This window comes from Nerophis ophidion, linkage group LG10 (genome assembly GCF_033978795.1).
Source record: "Nerophis ophidion isolate RoL-2023_Sa linkage group LG10, RoL_Noph_v1.0, whole genome shotgun sequence".
In the NCBI taxonomy this organism is placed as follows: domain Eukaryota; kingdom Metazoa; phylum Chordata; class Actinopteri; order Syngnathiformes; family Syngnathidae; genus Nerophis; species Nerophis ophidion.
Window position 1 is genome coordinate 64407955 of NC_084620.1, and position 14891 is coordinate 64422845.

Consider the following 14891-nt stretch of genomic DNA (forward strand, 5'->3'; position numbering starts at 1 on the left):
TCCGGACCAAAGAGGAAAATAACCATCCCGATTGTTATAGGCGCAAAGTTGAAAAGCCAGCATCTGTGATGGTATGGGGGTGTATTAGTGCCCAAGACATGGGTAACTTACACATCTGTGAAGGCACCATTAATGCTGAAAGGTCCATACAGATTTTGGAGCAACATATGTTGTCATCCAAGTAACGTGATCATGGACGCCCCTGCTTATTTCAGCAAGACAATGCCAAGCCACGTGTTACAATAGCCTGGTTTTGTAGTAAAAGAGTGCAGGTACTTTCCTGGCCCGCCTGCAGTCCAGACCTGTCTCCATCAAAAATATGTGTGGTGTATTGTGAAGCATAAAATACGACGGTGGAGACCCCGGACTGTTGAACGACTAAAGCTCTACATAAAACAAGAATGGGAAAGAATTCCACTTTCAAAGCTTCAACAATTTGTTTGCTCAGTTCCCAAACGTTTATTGAGTGTTGTGAAAAGAAAAGGTGATGTAACACAGTGGTGAACATGCCCTTTCCCAACTACTTTGTCACGCGTTAATTTTTTATTTGCAAAATATATATATATATATATCTTGTCTTTGTAGTGCATTCAATTGAATATGGGTTGAAAAAGGATTTGCAAGTCATTGTATTTCATTTATATTTACATCGAACACAATTTCCCAACACATATGGAAACGGGTTTGTATAAAAGTGTCCTCTTATACGCAGCATTATCCTCACATCGCCCCCCATCTTTGTATTACTATGATTTGTTCCTCGGCGAGTATTTCTCGAGCATGCTGTCTCATTCTCGTCAGAGCACACGCTACTGATTGCAAAATCTAACCCCAGCAACTCCACTGAGTGCTATCCAATGGTTTTGGCTCTCACTCACTTTAAAAGCCAATATCACTGCTGTCCCACTAGTGCACTTCCACCACTATAGCGCATTTTAACGCCTTGGTGGTCCCAATTAATGGACGCTTACGTACTCTGCAGTGACAGCTGATCATTAATTGCTTGAATCCATCGCTCGCAAAGGTCTTGATCCGAGCAGTGGAAGGCCATCTCGTCGCATTGCCACTGGTGCTGCTTCATCCTCCTCACGTGGAAGACTGTTTGGGAACAAAAGAGACTCGGTCACGATAACGTTCAGAAGTTGTGTCTTTAGGTTGTTATCTTTTCTGCTCTTAATTTTCCACATATATCAATCAATCAAAGTTAATTTACATAGCCCGAAATCACGAGTGTCTCAAAGGGCTGCACAAGTCACAACGACATCCTCGGCTCAGATCCCACATCTGGGCAAGGAAAAACTCAACCCAATGGGATGAAAATGAGAAACCTTGAAAGGGACCTCAGATGTGGGGTCCCCCCACCCCCTGGGCGACTGGTGTAGTCGACATCGAGTGGATCTAGCATAGTAGTGTGAGAGTCAAGTCCATAGTGGATCTAACATGATACTGTGAAAGTTGAGTCCATAGTGGATCTAGCATAATAGGGTGAGAGTCCAGTCCATAGTGGATCTAGCATGATAGTGTGAAAGTCCAGTCCATAGTGGATCTAGCATGATAGTGTGAAAGTCCAGTCCATAGTGGATCTAACATAATAGTGTGAGAGTCCAGTCCATAGTGGATCTAGCATGATAGTGTGAGAGTCCAGTCCATAGTGAATCTAACATAATAGTGTGAGAGTCCAGTCCATAGTGGATCTAGCATGATAGTGTGAGAGTCCAGTCCATAGTGGATCTAACATAATAGTGTGAGAGTCCAGTCCATAGTGGATCTAGCATGATAGTGTGAGAGTCCAGTCCATAGTGGATCTAGCATGATAGTGTGAGAGTCCAGTCCATAGTGGATCTAACATAATAGTGTGAAAGTCCAGTCCATAGTGGATCTAGCATGATAGTGTGAGAGTCCAGTCCATAGTGGATCTAGCATGATAGTGTGAGAGTCCAGTCCATAGTGGATCTAGCATAATAGTGTGAGAGTCCAGTCCATAGTGGATCTAGCATAATAGTGTGAGAGTCCAGTCCATAGTGGATCTAACATAATAGTGTGAAAGTCCAGTCCATAGTGGATCTAACATAATAGTGTGAGAGTCCAGTCCATAGTGGATCTAGCATGATAGTGTGAGAGTCCAGTCCATAGTGGATCTAACATAATAGTGTGAGAGTCCAGTCCATAGTGGATCTAGCATGATAGTGTGAGAGTCCAGTCCATAGTGGATCTAGCATGATAGTGTGAGAGTCCAGTCCATAGTGGATCTAACATAATAGTGTGAAAGTCCAGTCCATAGTGGATCTAGCATGATAGTGTGAGAGTCCAGTCCATAGTGGATCTAACATAATAGTGTGAGAGTCCAGTCCATAGTGGATCTAGCATAATAGTGTGAGAGTCCAGTCCATAGTGGATCTAACATAATAGTGTGAGAGTCCAGTTCATAGTGGATCTAGCATAATAGTGTGAGAGTCCAGTCCATAGTGGATCTAACATAATAGTGTGAATGTCCAGTCCATAGTGGATCTAGCATGATAGTGTGAGAGTCCAGTCCATAGTGGATCTAGCATGATAGTGTGAAAGTCCAGTCCATAGTGGATCTAGCATAATAATGTGAGAGTCCAGTCCATAGTGGATCTAGCATGATAGTGTGAGAGTCCAGTCCATAGTGGATCTAGCATAATAGGGTGAGAGTCCAGTCCATAGTGGATCTAGCATAATAGTGTGAGAGTCCAGTCCATAGTGGATCTAGCATAATAGTGTGAGAGTCCAGTCCATAGTGGATCTAGCATAATAGGGTGAGAGTCCAGTCCATAGTGGATCTAACATAATAGTGTGAGAGTCAAGTCCATAGTGGATTTAACATAATAGTGTGAAAGTCCAGTCCATAGTGGATCTAGCATGATAGTGTGAGAGTCCAGTCCATAGTGGATCTAGCATGATAGTGTGAGAGTCCAGTCCATAGTGGATCTAGCATGATAGTGTGAGAGTCCAGTCCATAGTGGATCTAGCATGATAGTGTGAGAGTCCAGTCCATAGTGGATCTAGCATGATAGGGTGAGAGTCCAGTCCATAGTGGATCTAGCATGATAGTGTGAGAGTCCAGTCCATAGTGGATCTAGCATAATAGTGTGAGAGTCCAGTCCATAGTGGATCTAGCATAATAGGGTGAGAGTCCAGTCCATAGTGGATCTAGCATAATAGGGTGAGAGTCCAGTCCATAGTGGATCTAGCATGATAGTGTGAAAGTCCAGTCCATAGTGGATCTAACATGATAGTGTGAGAGTCCAGTCCATAGTGGATCTAGCATGATAGTGTGAGAGTCCAGTCCATAGTGGATCTAACATAATAGTGTGAGAGTCCAGTCCATAGTGGATCTAGCATGATAGTGTGAGAGTCCAGTCCATAGTGGATCTAGCATGATAGTGTGAGAGTCCAGTCCATAGTGGATCTAACATAATAGTGTGAAAGTCCAGTCCATAGTGGATCTAGCATGATAGTGTGAGAGTCCAGTCCATAGTGGATCTAGCATGATAGTGTGAGAGTCCAGTCCATAGTGGATCTAACATAATAGTGTGAAAGTCCAGTCCATAGTGGATCTAACATAATAGTGTGAGAGTCCAGTCCATAGTGGATCTAGCATGATAGTGTGAGAGTCCAGTCCATAGTGGAGCTAACATAATAGTGTGAGAGTCCAGTCCATAGTGGATCTAGCATGATAGTGTGAGAGTCCAGTCCATAGTGGATCTAGCATGATAGTGTGAGAGTCCAGTCCATAGTGGATCTAACATAATAGTGTGAGAGTCCAGTCCATAGTGGATCTAGCATAATAGTGTGAGAGTCCAGTCCATAGTGGATCTAACATAATAGTGTGAGAGTCCAGTTCATAGTGGATCTAGCATAATAGTGTGAGAGTCCAGTCCATAGTGGATCTAACATAATAGTGTGAATGTCCAGTCCATAGTGGATCTAGCATGATAGTGTGAGAGTCCAGTCCATAGTGGATCTAGCATGATAGTGTGAAAGTCCAGTCCATAGTGGATCTAGCATAATAATGTGAGAGTCCAGTCCATAGTGGATCTAGCATGATAGTGTGAGAGTCCAGTCCATAGTGGATCTAGCATAATAGGGTGAGAGTCCAGTCCATAGTGGATCTAGCATAATAGTGTGAGAGTCCAGTCCATAGTGGATCTAGCATAATAGTGTGAGAGTCCAGTCCATAGTGGATCTAGCATAATAGGGTGAGAGTCCAGTCCATAGTGGATCTAACATAATAGTGTGAGAGTCAAGTCCATAGTGGATTTAACATAATAGTGTGAAAGTCCAGTCCATAGTGGATCTAGCATGATAGTGTGAGAGTCCAGTCCATAGTGGATCTAGCATGATAGTGTGAGAGTCCAGTCCATAGTGGATCTAGCATGATAGTGTGAGAGTCCAGTCCATAGTGGATCTAGCATGATAGTGTGAGAGTCCAGTCCATAGTGGATCTAGCATGATAGTGTGAGAGTCCAGTCCATAGTGGATCTAGCATGATAGTGTGAGAGTCCAGTCCATAGTGGATCTAACATAATAGTGTGAGAGTCCAGTCCATAGTGGATCTAGCATGATAGTGTGAGAGTCCAGTCCATAGTGGATCTAGCATGATAGTGTGAGAGTCCAGTCCATAGTGGATCTAACATAATAGTGTGAAAGTCCAGTCCATAGTGGATCTAGCATGATAGTGTGAGAGTCCAGTCCATAGTGGATCTAGCATGATAGTGTGAGAGTCCAGTCCATAGTGGATCTAGCATGATAGTGTGAGAGTCCAGTCCATAGTGGATCTAACATGATAGTGTGAGAGTCCAGTCCATAGTGGATCTAGCATGATAGTGTGAGAGTCCAGTCCATAGTGGATCTAACATAATAGTGTGAAAGTCCAGTCCATAGTGGATCTAGCATAATAGTGTGAGAGTCCAGTCCATAGTGGATCTAGCATGATAGTGTGAGAGTCCAGTCCATAGTGGATCTAGCATGATAGTGTGAGAGTCCAGTCCATAGTGGATCTAACATAATAGTGTGAGAGTCCAGTCCATAGTGGATCTAGCATGATAGTGTGAGAGTCCAGTCCATAGTGGATCTAGCATGATAGTGTGAGAGTCCAGTCCATAGTGGATCTAGCATAATAGTGTGAGAGTCCAGTCCATAGTGGATCTAGCATGATAGTGTGAGAGTCCAGTCCATAGTGGATCTAGCATAATAGTGTGAGAGTCCAGTCCATAGTGGATCTAGCATGATAGTGTGAGAGTCCAGTCCATAGTGGATCTAGCATGATAGTGTGAGAGTCCAGTCCATAGTGGATCTAACATAATAGTGTGAAAGTCCAGTCCATAGTGGATCTAACATAATAGTGTGAGAGTCCAGTCCATAGTGGATCTAACATAATAGTGTGAGAGTCCAGTCCATAGTGGATCTAACATAATAGTGTGAGAGTCCAGTCCATAGTGGAGCTAACATAATAGTGTGAGAGTCCAGTCCATAGTGGATCTAGCATGATAGTGTGAGAGTCCAGTCCATAGTGGATCTAACATAATAGTGTGAGAGTCCAGTCCATAGTGGAGCTAACATAATAGTGTGAGAGTCCAGTCCATAGTGGATCTAACATAATAGTGTGAGAGTCCAGTCCATAGTGGAGCTAACATAATAGTGTGAGAGTCCAGTCCATAGTGGATCTAGCATGATAGTGTGAGAGTCCAGTCCATAGTGGATCTAACATAATAGTGTGAAAGTCCAGTCCATAGTGGATCTAGCATGATAGTGTGAGAGTCCAGTCCATAGTGGATCTAACATAATAGTGTGAGAGTCCAGTCCATAGTGGATCTAGCATAATAGTGTGAGAGTCCAGTCCATAGTGGATCTAACATAATAGTGTGAGAGTCCAGTTCATAGTGGATCTAGCATAATAGTGTGAGAGTCCAGTCCATAGTGGATCTAACATAATAGTGTGAATGTCCAGTCCATAGTGGATCTAGCATGATAGTGTGAGAGTCCAGTCCATAGTGGATCTAGCATGATAGTGTGAAAGTCCAGTCCATAGTGGATCTAGCATAATAATGTGAGAGTCCAGTCCATAGTGGATCTAGCATGATAGTGTGAGAGTCCAGTCCATAGTGGATCTAGCATAATAGGGTGAGAGTCCAGTCCATAGTGGATCTAGCATAATAGTGTGAGAGTCCAGTCCATAGTGGATCTAGCATAATAGTGTGAGAGTCCAGTCCATAGTGGATCTAGCATAATAGGGTGAGAGTCCAGTCCATAGTGGATCTAACATAATAGTGTGAGAGTCAAGTCCATAGTGGATTTAACATAATAGTGTGAAAGTCCAGTCCATAGTGGATCTAGCATGATAGTGTGAGAGTCCAGTCCATAGTGGATCTAGCATGATAGTGTGAGAGTCCAGTCCATAGTGGATCTAGCATGATAGTGTGAGAGTCCAGTCCATAGTGGATCTAGCATGATAGTGTGAGAGTCCAGTCCATAGTGGATCTAGCATGATAGTGTGAGAGTCCAGTCCATAGTGGATCTAGCATGATAGGGTGAGAGTCCAGTCCATAGTGGATCTAGCATGATAGTGTGAGAGTCCAGTCCATAGTGGATCTAGCATAATAGTGTGAGAGTCCAGTCCATAGTGGATCTAGCATAATAGGGTGAGAGTCCAGTCCATAGTGGATCTAGCATGATAGTGTGAGAGTCCAGTCCATAGTGGATCTAGCATGATAATGTGAGAGTCCAGTCCATAGTGGATTTAGCATGATAGGGTGAGAGTCCAGTCCATAGTGGATCTAGCATGATAGTGTGAGAGTCCAGTCCACAGTGGATCTAGCATAATAGTGTGTGAGTCCAGTCCATAGTGGATCTAGCATAATAGGGTGAGAGTCCAGTCCATAGTGGATCTAGCATGATAGTGTGAGAGTCCAGTCCATAGTGGATCTAGCATGATAGTGTGAGAGTCCAGTCCATAGTGGATCTAGCATGATAGTGTGAGAGTCCAGTCCATAGAGGATCTAGCATAATATTGTGAGAGTCCAGTTCATAGTAGATCTAGCATGATACTGTGAGAGTCCAGTCCATAGTGGATCTAACATAATAGTGTGAGAGTCCAGTCCATAGTGGATCTAGCATGATAGTGTGAGAGTCCAGTCCATAGTGGATCTAGCATGATAGTGTGAGAGTCCAGTCCATAGAGGATCTAGCATAATATTGTGAGAGTCCAGTTCATAGTAGATCTAGCATGATACTGTGAGAGTCCAGTCCATAGTGGATCTAACATAATAGTGTGAGAGTCCAGTCCATAGTGGATCTAGCATGATAGTGTGAGAGTCCAGTCCATAGAGGATCTAGCATAATAGTGTGAGAGTCCAGTTCATAGTGGATCTAGCATGATACTGTGAGAGTCCAGTCCATAGTGGATCTAGCATGATAGTGTGAGAGTCCAGTCCATAGTGGATCTAGCATGATAGTGTGAGAGTCCAGTCCATAGTGGATCTAGCATGATAGTGTGAGAGTCCAGTCCATAGTGGATCTAGCATGATAGTGTGAGAGTCCAGTCCATAGTGGATCTAGCATAATAGTGTGAGAGTCCAGTCCATAGTGGATCTAGCATAATAGGGTGAGAGTCCAGTCCATAGTGGATCTAGCATAATAGTGTGAGAGTCCAGTCCATAGTGGATCTAGCATAATAGTGTGTGAGTCCAGTCCATAGTGGATCTAGCATGATAGTGTGAGAGTCCAGTCCATAGAGGATCTAGCATAATAATGTGAGAGTCCAGTCCATAGTGGATCTAGCATGATAGTGTGAGAGTCCAGTCCATAGTGGATCTAGCATAATAGGGTGAGAGTCCAGTCCATAGTGGATCTAGCATAATAGTGTGAGAGTCCAGTCCATAGTGGATCTAGCATGATAGTGTGAGAGTCCAGTCCATAGTGGATCTAGCATGATAGTGTGAGAGTCCAGTCCATAGTGGATCTAGCATGATAGTGTGAGAGTCCAGTCCATAGTGGATCTAGCATGATAGTGTGAGAGTCCAGTCCATAGTGGATCTAGCATGATAGTGTGAGAGTCCAGTCCATAGTGGATCTAGCATGATAGGGTGAGAGTCCAGTCCATAGTGGATCTAGCATAATAGTGTGAGAGTCCAGTCCATAGTGGATCTAGCATAATAGTGTGAGAGTCCAGTCCATAGTGGATCTAGCATAATAGGGTGAGAGTCCAGTCCATAGTGGATCTAGCATGATAGTGTGAGAGTCCAGTCCATAGTGGATCTAGCATGATAGGGTGAGAGTCCAGTCCATAGTGGATCTAGCATGATAGTGTGAGAGTCCAGTCCATAGTGGATCTAGCATAATAGTGTGAGAGTCCAGTCCATAGTGGATCTAGCATGATAGTGTGAGAGTCCAGTCCATAGTGGATCTAGCATAATAGTGTGTGAGTCCAGTCCATAGTGGATCTAGCATGATAGTGTGAGAGTCCAGTCCATAGAGGATCTAGCATAATATTGTGAGAGTCCAGTTCATAGTAGATCTAGCATGATACTGTGAGAGTCCAGTCCATAGTGGATCTAACATAATAGTGTGAGAGTCCAGTCCATAGTGGATCTAGCATGATAGTGTGAGAGTCCAGTCCATAGAGGATCTAGCATAATAGTGTGAGAGTCCAGTTCATAGTGGATCTAGCATGATACTGTGAGAGTCCAGTCCATAGTGGATCTAGCATGATAGTGTGAGAGTCCAGTCCATAGTGGATCTAGCATGATAGTGTGAGAGTCCAGTCCATAGTGGATCTAGCATGATAGTGTGAGAGTCCAGTCCATAGTGGATCTAGCATAATAGTGTGAGAGTCCAGTCCATAGTGGATCTAGCATAATAGGGTGAGAGTCCAGTCCATAGTGGATCTAGCATGATAGTGTGAGAGTCCAGTCCATAGTGGATCTAGCATAATAGGGTGAGAGTCCAGTCCATAGTGGATCTAACATAATAGTGTGAAAGTCCAGTCCATAGTGGATCTAGCATAATAGTGTGAGAGTCCAGTCCATAGTGGATCTAGCATAATAGTGTGAGAGTCCAGTCCATAGTGGATCTAGCATAATAGGGTGAGAGTCCAGTCCATAGTGGATCTAGCATAATAGTGTGAGAGTCCAGTTCATAGTGGATCTAGCATAATAGGGTGAGAGTCCAGTCCATAGTGGATCTAACATAATAGTGTGAAAGTCCAGTCCATAGTGGATCTAGAATAATAGTGTGAGAGTCCAGTCCATAGTGGATCTAGCATAATAGTGTGAGAGTCCAGTCCATAGTGGATCTAGCATGATACTGTGAAAGTCGAGTCCATATTGGTCATAGCATAATATGGTGAGAGTCCAGTCCATAGTGGATCTAGCATAATAGTGTGAGAGTCCAGTCCATAGTGGATCTAACATGATACTGTGAAAGTCCAGTCCATAGCGGATCTAGCATAATAGGGTGAGAGTCCAGTCCATAGCGGATCTAACATAATAGTGTGAGAGTCCAGTCCATAGTGGATCTAGCATGATAGTGTGAGGGTCCAGTCCATAGTGGATCTAGCATGATAGTGTGAGGGTCCAGTCCATAGTGGATCTAGCATAATAGTGTGAGAGTCCAGTCCATAGTGGATCTAGCATGATAGTGTGAGAGTCCAGTCCATAGTGGATCTAACATAATAGTGTGAGAGTCCAGTCCATAGTGGATCTAGCATAATAGTGTGAGAGTCCAGTTCATAGTGGATCTAACATAATAGTGAGAGAGTCCAGTCCATAGTGGATCTAACATAATAGTGTGAGAGTCCAGTCCATAGTGGATCTAACATAATAGTGTGAGAGTCCAGTCCATAGTGGATCTAGCATAATAGTGTGAGAGTCCAGTTCATAGTGGATCTAACATAATAGTGTGAGAGTCCAGTCCATAGTGGATCTAGCATGATAGTGTGAGAGTCCAGTCCATAGTGGATCTAGCATAATAGTGTGAGAGTCCAGCTCATAGTGGATCTAACATAATAGTGCGAGAGTCCAGTCCATAGTGGATCTAACATAATAGTGTGAGAGTCCAGTCCATAGTGGATCTAGCATAATAGTGTGAGAGTCCAGTCCATAGTGGATCTAACATGATACTGTGAAAGTCTAGTCCATAGCGGATCTAGCATAATAGGGTGAGAGTCCAGTCCATAGTGGATCTAACATGATAGTGTGAGAGTCCAGTCCATAGTGGATCTAGCATGATAGTGTGAGGGTCCAGTCCATAGTGGATCTAGCATAATAGTGTGAGAGTCCAGTCCATAGTGGATCTAGCATGATAGTGTGAGAGTCCAGTCCATAGTGGATCTAGCATAATAGTGTGAGAGTCCAGTTCATAGTGGATCTAACATAATAGTGCGAGAGTCCAGTCCATAGTGGATCTAACATAATAGTGTGAGAGTCCAGTCCATAGTGGATCTAACATAATAGTGTGAGAGTCCAGTCCATAGTGGATCTAGCATAATAGTGTGAGAGTCCAGTTCATAGTGGATCTAACATAATAGTGTGAGAGTCCAGTCCATAGTGGATCTAGCATGATAGTGTGAGAGTCCAGTCCATAGTGGATCTAGCATAATAGTGTGAGAGTCCAGCTCATAGTGGATCTAACATAATAGTGCGAGAGTCCAGTCCATAGTGGATCTAACATAATAGTGTGAGAGTCCAGTCCATAGTGGATCTAACATAATAGTGCGAGAGTCCAGTTCATAGTGGATCTAGCATGATAGTGTGAGAGTTCAGTTCATAGTGGATCTAACATAATAGTGTGAGAGTCCAGTCCATAGTGGATCTAGCATAATAGTGTGAGAGTCCAGTCCATAGTGGATCTAGCATGATGGTGTGAGAGTCCAGTTCATAGTGGATCTAACATAATAGTGTGAGAGTCCAGTCCATAGTAGATCTAGCATAATAGTGTGAGAGTCCAGTTCATAGTGGATCTAGCATAATAGTGTGAGAGTCCAGTTCATAGTGGATCTAGCATGATAGTGTGAGAGTCCAGTCCATAGTGGATCTAACATAATAGTGTGAGAGTCCAGTCCATAGTGGATCTAGCATAATAGTGTGAGAGTCCAGTTCATAGTGGATCTAGCATAATAGTGTGAGAGTCCAGTCCATAGTGGATCTAGCATGATAGTGTGAGAGTCCAGTTCATAGTGGATCTAACATAATAGTGTGAGAGTCCAGTCCATAGTAGATCTAGCATAATAGTGTGAGAGTCCAGTTCATAGTGGATCTAGCATAATAGTGTGAGAGTCCAGTTCATAGTGGATCTAGCATGATAGTGTGAGAGTCCAGTCCATAGTAGATCTAGCATAATAGTGTGAGAGTCCAGTTCATAGTGGATCTAGCATAATAGTGTGAGAGTCCAGTCCATAGTGGATCTAGCATAATAGTGTGAGAGTCCAGTTCATAGTGGATCTAGCATGATAGTGTGAGAGTCCAGTCCATAGTGGATCTAGCATAATAGGGTGAGAGTCCAGTTCATAGTGGATCTAGCATAATAGTGTGAGAGTCCAGTTCATAGTGGATCTAGCATGATAGTTTGAGAGTCCAGTCCATAGTGGAACTAGCATAATAGTGTGAGAGTCCAGTCCATAGTGGATCTAACATAATAGGGTGAGAGTCCAGTCCATAGTGGATCTAGCATAATAGGGTGAGAGTCCAGTTCATAGTGGATCTAGCATGATAGTGTGAGAGTCCAGTCCATAGTGGATCTAGCATAATAGGGTGAGAGTCCAGTCCATAGTGGATCTAGCATGATAGTGTGAGAGTCCAGTCCATAGTGGATCTAGCATAATAGGGTGAGGGTCCAGTCCATAGTGGATCTAGCATAATAGGGTGAGAGTCCAGTTCATAGTGGATCTAGCATGATAGTGTGAGAGTCCAGTCCATAGTGGATCTAGCATAATAGGGTGAGAGTCCAGTTCATAGTGGATCTAGCATGATAGTGTGAGAGTCCAGTCCATAGTGGATCTAACATAATACTGTGAAAGTCCAGTCCTATAATGGATCTAACATAATAGTGTGAAAGTCCAGTCCATAGTGGATCTAACAGAATAGGGTGAGAGTCCAGTCCATAGTGGATCTAGCATGATAGTGTGAGAGTCCAGTCCATAGTGGATTTAGCATAATAATGTGAGAGTCCAGTCCACCATCGTGGATCTCGCATAATAGTGTGAGAGTCCAGTCCATAGTGGATCTAGCATGATAGTGTGAGAGTCCAGTTCATAGTGGATCTGGCATAATAGTGTGAAAGTCCAGTCCATAGTGGATCTAGCATAATAGTGTGAGAGTCCAGTCCATAGTGGATCTAACATGATACTGTGAAAGTCCAGTCCATAGTGGATCTAACATAATACTGTGAAAGTCCAGTCCTATAATGGATCTAACATAATAGTGTGAAAGTCCAGTCCATAGTGGATCTAACATAATAGTGTGAAAGTCCAGTCCATAGTGGATCTAGCATAATAGTGTGAGAGTCCAGTTAATAGTGGATCTAGCATGATAGGGTGAGAGTCCAGTCCATAGTGGATCTAACATAATAGTGTGAAAGTCCAGTCCATAGTGGATCTAACATAATAGTGTGAGAGTCCAGTTCATAGTGGATCTAGCATGATAGTGTGAAAGTCCAGTCCATAGTGGATCTAGCATGATAGTGTGAGAGTCCAGTCCATAGTGGATCTAGCATGATAGTGTGAGAGTCCAGTTCATAGTGGATCTAGCATGATAGTGTGAGAGTCCAGTCCATAGTGGATCTAGCATGATAGTGTGAGAGTCCAGTCCATAGTGGATCTAGCATAATAGTGTGAGAGTCCAGTCCATAGTGGATCTAGCATCATAGTGTGAAAGTCAAGTCCATAGTGGATCTAACATGATACTGTGAAAGTCCAGTCCATAGTGGATCTAGCATAATAGTGTGAGAGTCCAGTCCATAGTGGATCTGTCATAATAGTGAGAGTCCAGTCCATAGTGGATCTAGCATAATAGTGTGAGAGTCCAGTCCATAGTGGATCTAGCATAATAGGGTGAGAGTCCAGTCCATAGTGGATCCAACATGATACTGTGAAAGTCCAGTCCATAGTGGATCCAGCATGAGTGTGAGAGTCCAGTCCATAGTGGATCTAACATGATACTGTGAAAGTCCAGTCCATAGTGGATCTAACATAATAGGGTGAGAGTCCAGTCCATAGTGGATCTAGCATAATAGTGTGAGAGTCCAGTCCATAGTGGATCTAACATGATACTGTGAAAGTCCAGTCCATAGTGGATCTAACATAATATTGTGAGAGTCCAGTCCATAGTGGATTTAACATAATAGTGTGAGAGTCCAGTCCATAGTGGATCTAACATAATAGTGTGAAAGTCCAGTCCATAGTGGATCTAGCATGATAGTGTGAGAGTCAAGTCCATAGTGGATCTAGCATAATAGTGTGAGAGTCCAGTTCATAGTGAATCTAGCATGATAGTGTAAGAGTCCAGTTCATAGTGGATCTAGCATAATAGGGTGAGAGTCCAGTTCATAGTGGATCTAGCATAATAGTGTGAGAGTCCAGTCCATAGTGGATCTAGCATAATAGTGTGAGAGTCCAGTCCATAGTGGATCTAACATAGTAGTGTGAAAGTCCAGTCCATAGTGGATCTAGCATAATAGTGTGAGAGTCCAGTCCATAGTGGATCTACCATGATAGTGTGAGAGTCCAGTCCATAGTGGATCTAGCATGATAGTGTGAAAGTCCAGTCCATAGTGGATCTAGCATAATAGTGTGAGAGTCCAGTTCATAGTGGATCTAGCATGATAGGGTGAGAGTCCAGTTCATAGTGGATCTAGCATAATAGTGTGAGAGTCCAGTTCATAGTGGATCTAGCATAATAGTGTGAGAGTCCAGTCCATAGTGGATCTAGCATAATAGTGTGAGAGTCCAGTCCATAGTGGATCTACCATGATAGTGTGAGAGTCCAGTCCATAGTGGATCTAGCATGATAGTGTGAAAGTCCAGTCCATAGTGGATCTAGCATAATAGTGTGAGAGTCCAGTCCATAGTGGATTTAGCATGATAGTGTGAGAGTCCAGTTCATAGTGGATCTAACATAATAGTGTGAAAGTCGAGTCCATAGTGGATCTAGCATAATAGTGTGAGAGTCCAGTCCATAGTGGATCTAGCATAATAGTGTGAGAGTCCAGTCCATAGTGGATCTAACATAATAGTGTGAAAGTCCAGTCCATAGTGGATCTAGCATAATAGTGTGAGAGTCCAGTTCATAGTGGATTTGGCATAATAGTGTGAGAGTCCAGTTCATAGTGGATCTAGCATAATAGGGTGAGAGTCCAGTTCATAGTGGATCTAGCATAATAGTGTGAGAGTCCAGTCCATAGTGGATCTAGCATAATAGTGTGAGAGTCCAGTCCATAGTGGATCTAACATAGTAGTGTGAAAGTCCAGTCCATAGTGGATCTAACATAATAGTGTGAGAGTCCAGTCCATAGTGGATCTAACATAGTAGTGTGAAAGTCCAGTCCATAGTGGATCTAACAGAATAGGGTGAGAGTCCAGTCCATAGTGGATCTAACATAATAGTGTGAGAGTCCAGTCCATAGTGGATCTAACAGAATAGGGTGAGAGTCCAGTCCATAGTGGATCTAACATAATAGTGTGAGAGTCCAGTCCATAGTGGATCTAGCATGATAGTGTGAGAGTCCAGTCCATAGTGGATCTAACAGAATAGGGTGAGAGTCCAGTCCATAGTGGATCTAACATAATAGTGTGAGAGTCCAGTCCATAGTGGATCTAACATAGTAGTGTGAAAGTCCAGTCCATAGTGGATCTAACATAATAGTGTGAGAGTCCA

At 43.2% G+C, this 14891-nt stretch overlaps 1 protein-coding gene across 4 annotated transcripts in view; it reads right to left on the bottom strand.

Moving 5' to 3' along the window:
- cerk (ceramide kinase) overlaps positions 1–14891 on the bottom strand; it is a 154409-nt gene that overhangs the window by 89020 nt on the left and 50498 nt on the right. For all 4 annotated transcript variants that reach the window (XM_061914476.1, XM_061914475.1, XM_061914477.1 and 1 more), the window contains one exon: positions 976–1098. In XM_061914476.1, the coding sequence (XP_061770460.1) occupies positions 976–1098 (123 nt within the window). The remainder of the gene's footprint in view (positions 1–975; positions 1099–14891) is intronic.